This window comes from Larimichthys crocea, chromosome VII, assembly GCF_000972845.2.
Source record: "Larimichthys crocea isolate SSNF chromosome VII, L_crocea_2.0, whole genome shotgun sequence".
NCBI lineage: Eukaryota > Metazoa > Chordata > Actinopteri > Sciaenidae > Larimichthys > Larimichthys crocea.
This window is the reverse complement of record NC_040017.1, coordinates 12823573-12839180: the sequence shown is the minus strand read 5'-3', so window position 1 is coordinate 12839180 and position 15608 is coordinate 12823573. Positions and strand designations below refer to the sequence as shown.

At 39.4% G+C, this 15608-nt stretch overlaps 1 protein-coding gene across 3 annotated transcripts in view; it reads right to left on the bottom strand.

Moving 5' to 3' along the window:
- The window catches only part of rap1gap2a (RAP1 GTPase activating protein 2a), an 81745-nt gene that overhangs the window by 51745 nt on the left and 14392 nt on the right, over positions 1 to 15608 (bottom strand). For all 3 annotated transcript variants that reach the window (XM_027279938.1, XM_027279937.1, XM_027279939.1), the window contains exon 2: positions 14646 to 14681. In XM_027279938.1, coding sequence (XP_027135739.1) covers positions 14646 to 14681 — 36 coding nt within the window. The remainder of the gene's footprint in view (positions 1 to 14645; positions 14682 to 15608) is intronic.

The window sequence follows — 15608 nt, the reverse complement described above, 5'->3', positions numbered from 1 at the left end:
TCCAGGCTATTTGAAGCATGATTGTTTATGTCTGCTTGGGATGGGTATTATTCACTCTTTCTCTCTTACACACATATAAATAGTTATGCAAATATTGAGTACTGAAGTTTTGTGCAAATGGATTTGGAATGACCTATAAAAAAATTGAGAAATGTAGTCTTACTCTCTCTGTTACTGAGATGTAGCATCACATGACACAACAGAAATTAGACTTCAAGTGTACCACTACACATCTTTCTTTTAATTACTTTTTGTTCAGGTCTTTTTTGTACTTTAAATGAGCCAGCGTTTCTCCCGCTCTTATGTTTTTTTCCCTTCCTCTCTACCTTTGTCACGCATAACAACAGAGAGGTAAATCAATTTCCTGCCTTCTCAGTTTGCTTGGTTGACCCCGATGTCAGCCGGTTGACCCTCGGAGGCAAGAAAATACACACATGCACATTTAAAAACACACAGAAATAAAGGGGGCATGAGGAAGAATAGAAGCAACTCATTATATTTCTGTAGGTTAAAAAGTGAGCAGATGGTTACAGTACTACCATGACAGACACAATACAGTATATAGTGCTGTCCAATACTGTGTATTCTGCACCGCTGCATGTGTTAACACCAAACTGATCTTCAGCTAAACCTGAAACTGTCCCATCATAGCTTAGCAACTGTAACTAGGCATGTTGCAGGCTTGTAAAGTTAGAGTTAAAACACAACAGCAAATGTGAGGAATGGATGAAACTCTGCAAATGATAGAATGTGTGGCTAACAAACTTATTACCAACAGTAGTGACCAAAAGTTATCAGACTTTAGCTTTCCTGATTATTTTGTGGAGCTACAGGTTACATATCACAATTTAGAGTAATAACAGCAGCCTAGTCCAGCTTTTTTGGGGTAGTTCACACTCCAAGTGGCAACCTGGCTGTAATATGAAGCCAACACAGAAGTGCCAAAAACTGCTTGAATAGTCATTTGGCCGCCTACAAAACAAATCAGTCTTCAAGTCCCCATATTAAAATGGCCAACTTCACAGCATAAATAAACATGTTTTCAGTCTGTTACAACTGTACTAAAGATTTATATATAGAGCCACCATACTCACCATACGCTTTTGAATTAGAACAAATGAGATTTCTGTTTTTACCACCATGTTATGGGGCTAACAAGCTCTAAACTGTAATACCACTGACTGTGCAAGAACAAAAAGCTTGACAGGTGTAGCAACGGTAACTAAGGCGGCTGAACAATGTGTTACAGTACCTGCATTAAAAAATACTTTTATTGGATTTAATAATAACATCCATTGGTTTTTATTTTTTTCTATTAATCATTTTGTACATGCAGCTGTCACCTTTGCAGAATGGTGCCTATCTCACTGTACATTCAGATGTTCATCTTCTGTAGCATGTAATTTGATTGTGTAGTGACCGGGTGTAAATTGCCATGATCTATCAACACAAGCCATTACCATTTTAGCGGTTGGCAACAATGTACAGGGCAAGCAGGCAAGGACAAGCTAAAGCAATATCTGTAGCTTGCTCAATATGGAGATGAATTATTCCTTTGAAAGAAAATTGGGTTTGAGCTCAGCTCTGCCAGAGCGAGACAGGACAGTTCCCTGACTCTGATGTATTTACAAAATGGACGCACTGTGAGAGAAAGTGTGTGTGTATGTGTTTATGTGTGCATATAAAACACAGAGCTGAACAGGAGCCAAACGCTGCTTTAATAAAGATTTGTAATAAAGATGTTGACTTATGGTCAAAGACCAGGAAAATGAGCCAGATAAGAAAAGAAAAGTGATTTCAGGCCTGACAATAAGAGAATGAGAGTTTGAAAGAAAGCTCTGAAAGGGCTTCTGAATAAGAGGACAGACAAAAATATCAGTGAAGCACTTCACTTCTTTTCAACAGCCTTCACGCGGAGAGTGACCTCACAAGGTCACAGAGAAGACACACATGCATTCACCCTCTAATAATAATAATAATACATTTTATTTAAAAGCGCTTTTCAGGGTACTCGAAGACACTTTACAAAGAAGAACATCAAATCATCAAAACAATAAGATAGTACACTAAAAACACTTTAGACATTAAAAATTAAAAGCAATTTTAAAAAGGTGTGTTTTTGTCAGAGATTTGAAGGTGGGCAGGTCAGTACAGTCACGAATGTTTTTGGGGAGAGAGTTCCAGAGGGAGGGAGCAGCTGCAGAGAAGGCTCTGTCGCCCCAGGTTCGGTGCTTGGTCCTAGGTGGAGGAGTCAGGAGGTTTGCATCAGATGAACGGAGGCTGCGGGATGGATTGTGGCAATGGGGCAAGTCAGTGAGGTAGGAAGGGGCCTGGTTATGGAGGGCTTTGTGTGTGAGGAGGAGGATTTTGAACTGAATACGCTGTGGAACTGGGAGCCAGTGGAGTTTCTGGAGGACTGTGAGTGATGTGGGTGTGGGTGTCTCACAAACACACAGAGGTCAAACCTTACAAGAGAGAGAGGGAAGAAAAGATTTTCTTTCATAACCCCGGTCCATTCTCTCTGCCTCATTGTCCTTCTTTCTCTGCCCTCTTTCCAACTCATTTTACAATCGGGAATCCATCTCTTTTCCCTTTCCTCTAGTCCTCGACCCCCCTCTTTTTTTTCTTTTTTTCTTTCTCCCATATTAACCCTCTTCTCTATCCTTCAATGTTAAGAGCATATGTGCTGTGTGAGGAAGACAGCAGTGCCAAGAAGGAAGGTTGGAAGGAAGAAAGGTCTGACTTTCTCCTCTCTATTCTCTTTGTCCAATCAGGATCTGTCTCCTCTGGTCTATTATTGTCTCCTTGCTGTCTTCTATCATCCTTGATCCTTCTGTCCCTCTTTCATCCCTTCACTCATTCTGTTTCTCATTGTCTGCACTCCTTACAGCATCACCCTCCTTTCTTTCAGATACTAAGGAGATGGGCAGTAATTTTCCGCTAGCTTATGTCAAGTGTTTGTGCACAAAACAGTACAAGCAGCAAACACAGAGCATAACTTTTCACATCCCCTCTAGTTGGTTTCCAACGGCAACAGTACCAGGCCTAGTTTTGGCAAAGACTCGCAGAGACAAAACAGAAATTGGCAAGACAGAGAAGAGATGTACACACAAATATCAGTTGGCTGTATTAAGTTGCAATAAAAAAGCAAAGTAATGAAAACAAACATTGGGTGTTATTACTTTCCTCAATATGGATAAATTAATATCCTGCATTTCTTAATCAGCAACTGTGGTGATATTACAGTTGCTACACAACACCCTCTAAATGTAATTTGAATTATCTAAAATGAATTCCCAATTCAACTTCTCTGCTAGTTGAGTTGAGAAATAGAAAAGTTAACTTTGTCTTACTGGAAGGGTCCTCACAAATCCCGATACTAACGTTTAAAAAATGTTGTGGATCAAAAGTTATTTTGTTCTCTGGGTATTAGCAGGGTAATCCTGGTATTTTATACTGACTTCTCTTCTCTACCTGTGGCTTTCTTCAGCCCCAAACATTTAGTTTCATTTATAAAAAGCTCACTAATGGGGTGCCCACCTGTTCATCAAGGCTGAGGCTTCCACCAGTGGCCCAGTTTAGGTGCATGTCATTCCCCTGCTCTCTACTCTAAAGCATTTGTTTGGGTCTATTTCTAGAAGTGGATTAATAAACATTTTGGGTGCATGTTGTCAAACTGAGTCTGAATAGTCTACAATATGTGTGTTCATAGTAATTAAGTACAATACACCGTTTCCTGCTATAATCTAAGTATCTGTAAAATCAGTTTGCAGGTCTGCAGAATCAATGTCTGAATATCTTTATCATCAAAGAAAGTCAGTGAGGGCGGTAGAGATGAAGACGTTCACAGCACTAGAGCAGGCACATCCTCTGATCCTTTTGCCTCCTATCCATCTCACCTCCTACGTCCCCCGTGGATATGGATGCGCATGTGAGTGGGTGTGCGTGCATGTGTGTATGCAAAAGCGAACGCATGCATGCTGTTTACCCGTTCTCCACAGCTTTCCGCTCAGGGAAGCCTCTGCCTCTAAATAGGTGAGGGTCTGTTTTATGAGCCCTTAACAGCCAGCACTCAGGCCAGATGGTGCGCTTATCAGCTACTCTGTGCATCTGAGTGTGTGAGTGTGTGTGTAGCATCAAGCAGAAGGCAAGAAGTAAATATTTGTCAAAAGCAAAGAGGCAGCTGGTTGTCTGGGGGACTTTAGAGTAACAAGACAAGCGAACACACACACACACACACACACACACACACATTCACAAGGACACAAGTATACATATTTTAGAGATCAGGAGAAAAAGCAGAGATTATGTTTTCTGGAGTTGAGTTTTTATGTTTCTTTGGGACATGTAAAAAAAATAAATAAATAAAAAAGCAGTTTTAAACTTTTCAAAGGAAAAGGAAAATAAACTGAAAGCTTCAAAATTACATAATAGCAATAAACTCCACATATAGGACACACAAGTTAAAACTTTGCATATGTTTAAATCAGATTAAAGAATATTTTTCAATTTATATTATATTAATCAGAATCAGAATCAGAATCAGAACAACTTTATTTATCCCGAAGGAAATTAGTGTGCCAGAGTATTAATATGTTTGATCAGATCTAGTGTAATCAAAGCACTAGAAATTACCAAATATCAAATAACTACATGTATGTGAAAGAGGTTGCTTATAGTAACTAACCCACAGATAATATTACCTGACACTGCAGTTCCCCTCAGAGCTTTATAGCTCCTTTCAGCTCATTGTTTTGGTTTTACAACCCACAAATCAGTTGTTTAGTGTTGTTTAAAGATGCAGTAGACAGCTGTTAACAGCAAAAAGCTCGGACAAAGAGAGACAAAGCAGACAGACACAGTTAGTGACTAGCTGGTGAACACAGTGAGCCTCTAAAGAGTCAAATGTATCCCTTAGGGGTCAGTGGAGACCAATGTGAAAAGAAGAGTTGAAATTATCAGATGGACAAAAATACGATTCCAAATGGATGCTGCTCAATCTGTAACTAAGCACCTGTTTTCTAACATGTCTGCCATATCACCTTGAAAGGTGGTGATAAGTCAGTTTTGTGTTGAGACCAAACATTCAGTAAATGCAGATTTGAAAGAGGGAATACAAGAGCAATTACCAATAGCGTTCAATGACTACAGACAGCGTCTCAGAAGTCCTGTCTGCACGGTTGCCAGGTTTGAGAATCATTTGGTGATTACCTAAAGTTTCCCATGATATATCCCATGATATACTGCTCTCAGTCTTTATGCTAAGATAAACTAAAAACAGCCTGCTTCCATCTCTTGACTGTATACCAAGATATGTGGCTGACTCTTCTGTAACACTGGGTAAAACGGTGGACAAACAGGATTAAGTGCTCAGTGAAGCAAAGGGAAAATTCAAAGAAAATAAGGAATGAGGGTGGTTTTAAAAGTAGTAAAACATCATGTTCTGTCTAGGGCTAACGCTTTCTGGTATTTTTTCATGGTAGGCTATATTGTGTTATACAATAAGGCCTATAAGTCAGGTAGTCAAAACACCCGTTTCCACAAATTTAAGTCCTAACTTAACAGTTACTGAACATTTACTCAGCTCCAAACTTACTGACACTGTAGCTGTAAGTTTATCCATGTTTTATGTTGTTCTAGTGTTCATTTTGGGACGGTCAAGTAAAGAAAAAAAGTGTGAATGTTAAACCCTGTTTGAAGCCAGATTGGATCACACTTGGTTTACAGTTTTTCATGTTGTTTTTTCTGGAGCTGCTCTGCTTTATTCTGCGTTAGATTTCATGTTGCACAGAATCCCGTTTTTCACCACTCGTACATAATGTATATGTGTGTCTGCTGCAGTAAGGAAATTTACCTGATTGACATGCCTTGAAGGTAGCGGTGTGAAAAGCAGAATGGTCTAATTCCAGGAATTCATTTGCTTGGCAACTTTGTGTAACTTTGATTATCAGCTAGCAGGTAGAGTACACTGTGGTTGATTTAGTTAATACAGAGATATCATGCAGACCTTTTCACCTATCAGCCAACTAATTGAAGAGTAGGTAGAATTTCAGACAACCAAAATTTTCTTTGGTTGAGTACAGACCTACCTCTGTCAAAAGTCAAAATTAATTTAGTTTTTCCACTCCAGACCCCTGTTTAAATTATTATTGGATGACAAAAGTAGAAATATTTCAAGTTGTAATTGTCTCCTTTCATCAAAACAAAAAAAGGACTCTTTCCCCTGGACACAGTACCTCAGTGCAGCCTCCACCACTCAACAATTACATCCGATTTAACTTTGTTCTCGGCTGAACCTCCTGTTCCTACCTGATCGTCGGCCAGCAACAGCCACCTGATCATCCTTTAATGAAGCTGTCTCTCCTCACCATATCTACAAACCTCAAGGCATCTTGTTAATTCCTTTGAAAAAAAAAAGACTGCAAGGGTATGAATGAAAAGACACTCCTCTGCAGACAGACTTCTAGGTCATTACACAGGACACAAGTAGGGGCCTGCTGTAGGTGTCATGTTACCAATCACGTTGCGCTGTCCCCTTTGTATCTTATCCCCACACACACACACATGCACACACAATCTCTAGATCCATGGGGGGAAACAAACTGTGGTCGCTATGGGCAACCACTAGTCAGATTATCTTTCCATTGGTCATGTTTGATGCACTGGCAATGAAGTCTGGCTGCAAGGCGAGACAACCGGGGCCTATCACCATGGTAATGAACCATACTGGACCATCCCTTATGATCATCAGTTCTCGCTGCCATAGCAACAGCCTTGGCTCCCTATAGGCTGCTACATACAGTATGGCTGAAAAAACAAGGTGGCTTGCAGTAGTAACCTATAGACATAAGCCTAAAGGGTTTATGGTCCTCCTACATTTAGATGGAGGATGGCAGTATGTGCAGGATTGTTTTAAAAGAGATTTGTGAGGGGCACAGTCCAAATAAAAATAAAACATCACAACACAAGAATAATGAGAATATACCTTCTAATTGTCAATGGATCCATGTATTTATTTTGGTTTAACTAAGTAGATAATAAAGGATGAATAGAGTATAAATAGATTTTACAATAAATCCCAGCTGTTTCAATGTCAGCATCAACAGGTGCACATGTTAACAGGTGGGTCAGAGCTTGACACTGATTCAGCACACATGAAAATAGAGAAATTGCTCACTCTAGTGATCATTTTTCTTCACTTCAGCTGCTTTCATTACAGAGACAAACACATGCTGTCAGCTCCACCTTGTGGTCACAGCAGAAATAGGTCAATATAGTGGACTGCTCTGTATCACCCATGGACTGACTGAACACAGTGCAAGTAAAGCCATGAGCAGAAAATAAGATTTGAACCTCAATTAACTCCGGAAACACCCGTTTTTCATTCATTGCTGATTTAGTTCCTGTGCTGTAATTAGCAGTTATCTAAAGGTTTACCATGATTTACAAATAATTTTAAAGATAGGGATCGAAATAAAGAAAATATATTAAATACCATATATTTAAAATGCTGTTAAATAATAAAATGATATTTTACAACTTAAGCTTGTTGGAATTGGAGGTGTGAGAGGAGAGGAAGTACAACATCCCCTCCTGAGCTCTTGAGGATGGGTGGAGTTGTACAACTTCCCACACTGCAGGGCTACAAGTGTCTCTGCAATTTTGCGGTCTCGGTTTCTCTACCGTTTTCTCACACATAGCCACACATAGGCAGTGGGAAACAAGTTCACACACAAAGTTCTATTGTTTTAAAGAAACTGAACTGAAAATGTGCTACGTGGAGTGACTCAGTCCCAGCCTCAGTCTAGCTTTGTATGTGTATGAGAGTGTTTGTTTCACACTGAAGCCTTGTTTCCGAATTAACCCCAGCTGAGCATCATATTCACCCTGGAGAGTCATGTATTACTGCTCTTCTCTCTTTTCTCTCTGCTAATGCCACCGGGTTTATATTACGTCAGGTAACAGACTGTAACTGTGTACACTACATCAACAACTGCATCAAATAGACAAAACACAATAAAGCTGACAGCTCATTAAGGCTGCATACAGCCTCCCTGTGTCTAATCATTGCTTCTTCTCCCCGTGCTGTAGAGCAAAGCCATAAGCTTTAATAAGCCATCACCTAAAGTAAATATAATACCAGCAGACATTTTGTCTGGTGTTTGTTCGGTGGTCACAACTCACCATCGTTCCCTGCAATATAGAAGGTGCACCATGAGATAGAGTAAATGCCAGGCTCCAGAAATAGCAGCAACCCATTTGCTCTTTTCCATGATGCTGGCAGACAGATAACATTTACACACGAAAAACTGGGCTAGACAACAAGAGGTGGGCCCTTTTTTTTTAAAGAAGGCATCTCCTCTTATTGAGCTTTTCTTTTTTTTTTTAAAGAAAAAAGGTCTTTTTCAAGTTTTCATCTAAACCTGTTTTCTCCGGGGTCCTTGTTCAATCTCAGCCTCATTCCTGTCACTCATCCTGCCTGTCAACCCACACAGCAATCCATCTCAGGTGGACGATAATATTATTTAGCTCTTCTCTTAGATGTTCAAAAGGGAATAAAGTCACAGTTACGGATACAGATTATAGATATGCAGTGTTAAAAGGAGATTTTCTAGAAAAGAGAAAAGAGAATCTATAAATCAGCACTTTCCAGCAAGGTGTGGCCCGACTGCGGCCTTATTCTTTGAAAAAGCAAGAAGCACCTGTGGCTCTGAGTCACAGGTGCTGAGTCGACATCACAGTGCTGCGAACAGTGTGTCTGACGCTCTCAGATGTAAGCAGCTGCTCTGTTTGAACTGAACGAAGAATGGCAGAGAAGTGGACAAGACAACAGGAGGGAGGTGCTGAGGAGGATGGAAATAATGTATGACAAGTATCAACGTCTAATTAGCAGCAGCTGGCTCTCACACAGCTCTCACACACACATATGCATGTTAACAATAGTAGGGCAGAGGAGGCAGGCGGGAAGACTGAAAGACCAGAGGGTAAAATCTGTGGTTGAGCCTAAAGAATAAAATAGTCAATTTGTTTTGGTATTTACATTGCGGAAATCTGCCATAAAGTCCTCTTATGCCTCTCTTTGTAAATGGTACCAGACATAAGGACACAGTACTGACAATAGTAGTCATATGTGAAAAACTGGGGAGTGAACACAGAGATGTAATGGCATAAAGAAACAGATTGGTTCATCCTTCAAACTGATGCCAATCAAGTCATTTCATGTATCCACCTCACACAGAACAGAGCCAATATGTATTTCAGACTGCGGTGAGCAGTGCGGACCCAGCTTTAATGATTGGAGCCATCAAATATCCTGAGTGAACACATACAACACACAGCAGCTGTTTTATTACACTCTGATCTTATCCACACTCTCCTATACTGCACTATTTTATTCTGTTCAACTTGGCTTTGTTGTGCTTTGCTTACTATGCTCAGTGATCTTCTCTCCTCTCTGCACTGCAACATCAACAGCAGCTCACTGGGGTCCACATAAATGTCAATAAAAAAAAATAAGACAACATAACACAATAACTCAAAAACCTATCTCATACAAAATCTAGCTTCACATAAAGCTATCACCTCTTAGAGGACTGAGTTACTCAGTGAAGCAACTAACATCCCCTGACCTTAAGTGTGGTAGATAGGTCTCTTCATTATTATTCCTCAATTGCTTGTGTGAATAAATAAATACATACAATCTTAACATTTCATATAAATGAACACTGACATCAAATACTAATAAAGCTCTCAAAGGGTGAACACCAACCAACCAACACCAAAGGCATAATATGTCTTGTCACATTTTGCTGCAAAATGCTACAATCTTCACTCCAAAATGTATTTTGATGTGTCAGTAGAGCAAATCACAATTCTTTTTCAGACTTCAATAACTTTAGATTCATTATCAAATATAATATGGTCAGTGTTTCTAAGAGTTTAATTAGTAACTGTCATGTCCTGACATGATGTAGGTCTCAGCTTAGAAAGAAACGAACAACAAGAAACAGTTAAACTAGAAGTCCGAAGTAACAACTTAGGAACTGATAAAAGAAAAAGAAAAGAGACCTACTGTAGTCATGTAAATACAAATGTACAGATAGTATAAATTCACAGACACGCAGTTACTCACCACAGTTTGCGGGGCATCGTCACACTCTATTAAAAAGCTGATCAGGTTCACTCTCTTCCTCTCCCTCTCTGTGTTTCATCCTTTCTCTCCTCTATTATCCCTGTTTGCCCACTTATAATATTCATTCACCCTCACCACCACTTCAAGACAAAACCCACGAACAGATGCATGTGTTTGCTCATACACACGGACACGCAGGTTTGATTATGCAGTTATTAATGAGCTGCTGTGTGCCCGGTGAAGGTGGAGAGATCTCTTTGTAGTAACCCTGAGCAGGAGGAGAGGAGGAGAGGCACACTGGGGGATTAATGAGGGAGGAGAGAGAAAAGAGGGGAGAAAGTTGGAGCAAGGGAGGAACAAAAAGCACACTGTGAACTGAGGGCAGCCAGGAAAGAAAAGGGAGAGAGGACAACAAAATAATATCCTCACACCTGCTGCCCTGCAGCTGCAAACTTTGAAGTCAGACATCTATCTCATGTTTTTGTTCCCTTGGCCTTGCACTTCCCTTTTTCACCTTTCCATTTTTTTTTCTCTTTTGGCCTCCTTCCTTCATGGCTTTGCTTTCTTTTGTATACCTCGGGGCTATATTTATAGAAATAATGTATTTAAAAGTGGTTACCAGGCTGGTAACCAGGCAAAAAAATGATGGTTGCCATTTTTAGTCATGGTATATATTTTGAGTAATTACGATGCAGTCATAGCTGTTAAATGTTTTATTTAAATTTGTTTGTGTTTCATATTATACTATACTGAGTTTGAATCTTAAATGTTATCAGTTAATGTGTCCACCCTCAGCTCCAGGTATACAAAACCGGTAGTGCAGCTGCTCTATACACGGAAAATGCACTGAATGCAAGTAAATGCCTTAAAACACATTGAGCATTGTCTGCATCCAGTCCTGTCAATATTTAAATATCATTAATGCTAAAACTATTCAAACCTATTTACTTGGGGGTGCATGTGTTGCTGTTTTCTTGTCCTTTGTCCTTATGTGTCAAAAAGTAAGAAGACCAAGAATTGGTTGCTAATTTCACAAAATGATCTAGCAATGATTTCTACTGAGTTGAGCCCTGAATGTAAAGGATTTGTCTTAATTGTCTTCTCATCTTATTCTCCCTTCACCCAAGTCCTTTTTCTTTTCTTTCCTCTCATGTTATCATGTCTATTAAGTCCAGGCTTTGTTACCATTTTGGTCCACGATGCTGCTTTGCTGTGACTTAAAAATATAGAATTTTTAATAATATTTCTTTATATGAAAAACAAACCGAAACCACTGTTAGAATGTGATTCTGCAGCAGCACTTCCCCATCTGTCCATCCTCCCCATTGCATTTAAAGGGAGCAATTATAACTTTGGGCTGACCCCATTGCATTTAAAGGGAGCAATTATAACTTTGGGCTGACACATTTGCATCCTTTGTCTGTTATTTTGCTTCTATGTGCACTTTTTTATTTATTTTTTGTATCTAACACCTGGATCAGTGCACTTTTTTATTTATTTTTTGTATCTAACACCTGGATCAAATACACACACTATCACGCACACGAGTCCGTGTTATTCAGCGTCTCGGCAGAGTCACGACTCACTCATTCATATTCAGAGCCACTCCAGAGCAGACGGTCTAATGACGCCTGGCCATGGAGCGAGGGAGACACTGGATTTTTATGTGTGTACGTGCATAGGTTCATATGTGTGAGAACATAACAGACAAAACCTATTTTACATGACTCTGGCTAACCTGATTTTCTTTTTTTAAACTGACACCAAAACTGCCTGTTCAGTGCAGTATTTGTATCCTGTATCTCATACACATTCTCATCATATATTGTTAGTCCTCTTATACTCTAGAAATCTAAGACAATCACTTCATTTCAAAAGAGCAAAAACACTGCAAGCATTTCCTTTGTTGTACTTTGGTCTGTGAGACACGAACGTCTATTCTAAAGCAAGTGAAGAAATCTGAAAGTTCATTATCGACCTGCTGTATTCATCTATGATCTAACTAGACCGGATTTATTCTATTTTAAATGATAGACGAAGATAGAGGTTGTTTTTGACAGTGACAGATTTTTTAGTCAAGGCATCGTGTAAATTCTTCAAGAAATCTGTAAACAAAGTCAACAGGGAAGTGTAGTGTTTCAACAGGTGGCGCCATTATGGCAAATATGGACAACGAGCCAAGGTATGAGGTGAAAGATGATAATGGCACATGAGGCAACACTAAAAGTTCAAACCTGTTCAATGACTCCAAAGTGAGTGAGACACGCAACAGATGGAGATAAACACACACACACACACACACTGAAGCCCTTCTACTCCCATCACTACGGCAACCTCCATTAGCAGACCTCACTGGTGGTTTGTTTCAACAAGGAGAAGCTCCTCACATAACATTTTCAAAAACACCACATGAAGTCGGCACACAAACTGAGCAAATGATATTCACATTGGTTCTCCACTCCAATCTAGAATTTATTTGATCAAGTAGCTATTGAAATCAAAAGACCATGACACAAGGGGATTTTCACTTCATCTTAATGGTGTTCTCGGCTTCCACAACCATCTATCAAAACTAGCACTGTTAATTCGTCTTTCACAGCTCTGAAATATAACAGAAACTCATAATTATCTGTTTAACATTGTCAGTTCTTGTTTCTAAAACACAACTGAAGTGAGAATGAACAATGGTGGCTGCCCAGTGAATCAAACATCAACAAAGCAAGCAGTGGAACAGCTGGTAGGGGCAGCTATTAGACAGTATGCTGTGGCTAAGAGAGGTCATGTGTTAAAGAAAAATAATTACCCTGTAGAAACGGTGCATAAACAAGTTATATAAGATTGTTATGCTATTTCATTAAGAGGAGCAGGAATATAATTCTCTGTGGGACATGTGGTCCTCTGGATTTAACCCACCCTCGGAGCAGTGAGCAGCCACATCACAATGCCCACAGACCATCTCTACCTCTGATCAGGGACAAAAGCAGAAGTACTACTGATGCCTAACATAAATATATATATGGTGAGGTCTTACAATCCCCTCCGTCTTACAATGACTCAGTAAGATCTGAGATCTGACGCCTTTTTTATTGTCTCATGCTTCAGTTGTATCCTTGAACAACTTGTCAAAGTAGAAAATCTACCCAGGGAAGAACACAGGCTTCTTTGTTTCAGAAGTGAAGGGAACACAATACAAATCTGAAGTTGTTCTCCTAAACGAAAAAAAAACTCCAGATTTTTATTGACATACATTTATATTAACCTGGAAGTTAGCACATTATAACGGACTTGGTTTTTGTGCATTCTACAAGTCTAGACAAGAATTAGGAATGTGGTCTAAGTTATTGGATTATTAATGCAGTACTAACCCTAAACATTATATTTAGTGAAAGTAAAGACAAAGACACTTTTAGTTATTGAAAATAATAGTTTGTCCATGGAAAGCAGTCCTTGCTGCCAAACACATTTTTGCCTTTATCTTTAGGTTACATACAGTCCAGTCCTCATCAATTATGGGGTCTGAGCCTGATTCAGCCTGAGAGGCTAATTACGGGCAAAAAAAGGACAAACAAACAAAAGAACCTCTAGGGATGCAGCGATGAACCAATTTCACTATTAACCACAGTTTACGGTTTATGGGTTCATGCTTTTGTAAGCATAAAGGCTCGTCTACACTGAGTGTTTCTGTCATTTACAATCAACAAAGGGTGAGTTAAGAGCTCGGCTTTAGTGTAATGAAAGCCAACGTGTATGCATGTATAATCCCGTCAAGGTCATGATACTAAGAGAACTTCTTAATTTTCTTCTGTCATGCCATCCATAGTGTGTGAAACAAATTAATGCATTATATTTGTGAAACCGTGTCATTGCGCTATCAAAATGTATAATTGTTGCATCTCTTCTCATCCTTTAAATCATCCATGTTGCTGCGCATGCAAAGCAGCACATAAGATTCATAATAAATATTAGGGGGGTCATGAAAGAAAATGAATTGCTAGTTTATATTCATAAAGTCAGCCACATTCACACTTGATAGCCACAATACAGCCACGGTCTTCAACTACAAGAGAAAATAATGAAGCAGTAGTCAACACAGCAACAAAACTGCAGAAGAAGGGAATGACTTTTAACTTTATGTATCATGAGGTTAAAAATACTTTCTCTCAGTGCAGTGTGTGTGGGAGTGTGTGCAGCTCAAGTATAATGCCCAAAGCTCTAAAGTAAATCAGTTGTTGAGGTTTTAGAAAGAATCAATCAATGTGATGGAAAATAAGAGGAAATAGGGTCCAGGCTCAAAGTGGCTTTTAAAAGTTACTCACAATGTGGCCAAAGCCGCAATCTCAGTCTTCATTTGCGAGCAGTTACACATCAGTGCTTCTCAGGAATGTCTCCACAAACACATTTACAAAAAATATGGCTTTTCCTGTATAACTATGGTATGAATATTAACAGAGATTCATTTGATCGTTTTAGAAGCAATAAGTTGCCTAAAAGCAGGATTTTAAGAGGAACTTACCGGGCCTTCAGTGCAGACAAAGTGGACTTGTCAATCCTGGAGAAAAGGCAGGAGAGAAAGAAGAGAGAGAAATTGTTAAACACGGCTCTGATACAAATTGCACAAAAGCAGCAATTAACAATTTGCTGTAAGGGCTCTTATTTTTCAGCGATAAAGACAAAAACACCTGAAGATGTTCACATCAAGATGAGCTGTATGACTTCGTCTGTGCATGACACAACTGGTCCCTGCTGGCATTTAAAAAGAATGGACATTCAGGTGTGACTGAAACAGGTTTTCAAAGTGGGAGGTGAGCCTCCCATAGGGGTGCTCCAAACTGTTTCTGGGTATGTTGAGTGAATTAGTAAGCAACGGTAGATCACATGTGTGTGATTTGGTTAAAGAAATAATTCAGAGATACAGGAGTTTGGGAGAATTTTAATGTTTTCCCCAGAGTCAGAAACTAATAAATGCGTTTTTATGTATTTCCTGTAGTCTAATCTTATGTCAAACAGCTATCTTGTCCAAATTTATCAGTTTATGGGATCAATAACATAACCAAATTTAGCAAAACTAAGCAAGCAAACTAATGGGGGTAGAGGGATTGCTTTTTTTTTTCCAAACTTTGTCTGAAGGGAGGCCCACAGTCTCAGTTATACAGTGTGCATATTTAGTGTATGGACCACAAATTAGCATGAATGAGAAACATCTCTAAAAGGTGTCTGAAATGCATTTTTCCTACATATTTTGTGCTTGGTGCAACCAAGTTAACAGGGTCATGAAGGCTGAAAATAAATGTGCTTATTTCCCTGAACTATCTTTAATTCATGCAGCGTAGGTAGAGCCTGAGGACAGATAGAGTGCGTACAGTACAGATCAGTGTCCGTGTAAAGTCACTGCTACGGAGAAGTGCACTTTATGACAGTTGACTTGATTTAACAAGGATACATCCTTGTAAGCTGCTCAGACCGGTTATGAGAGGTC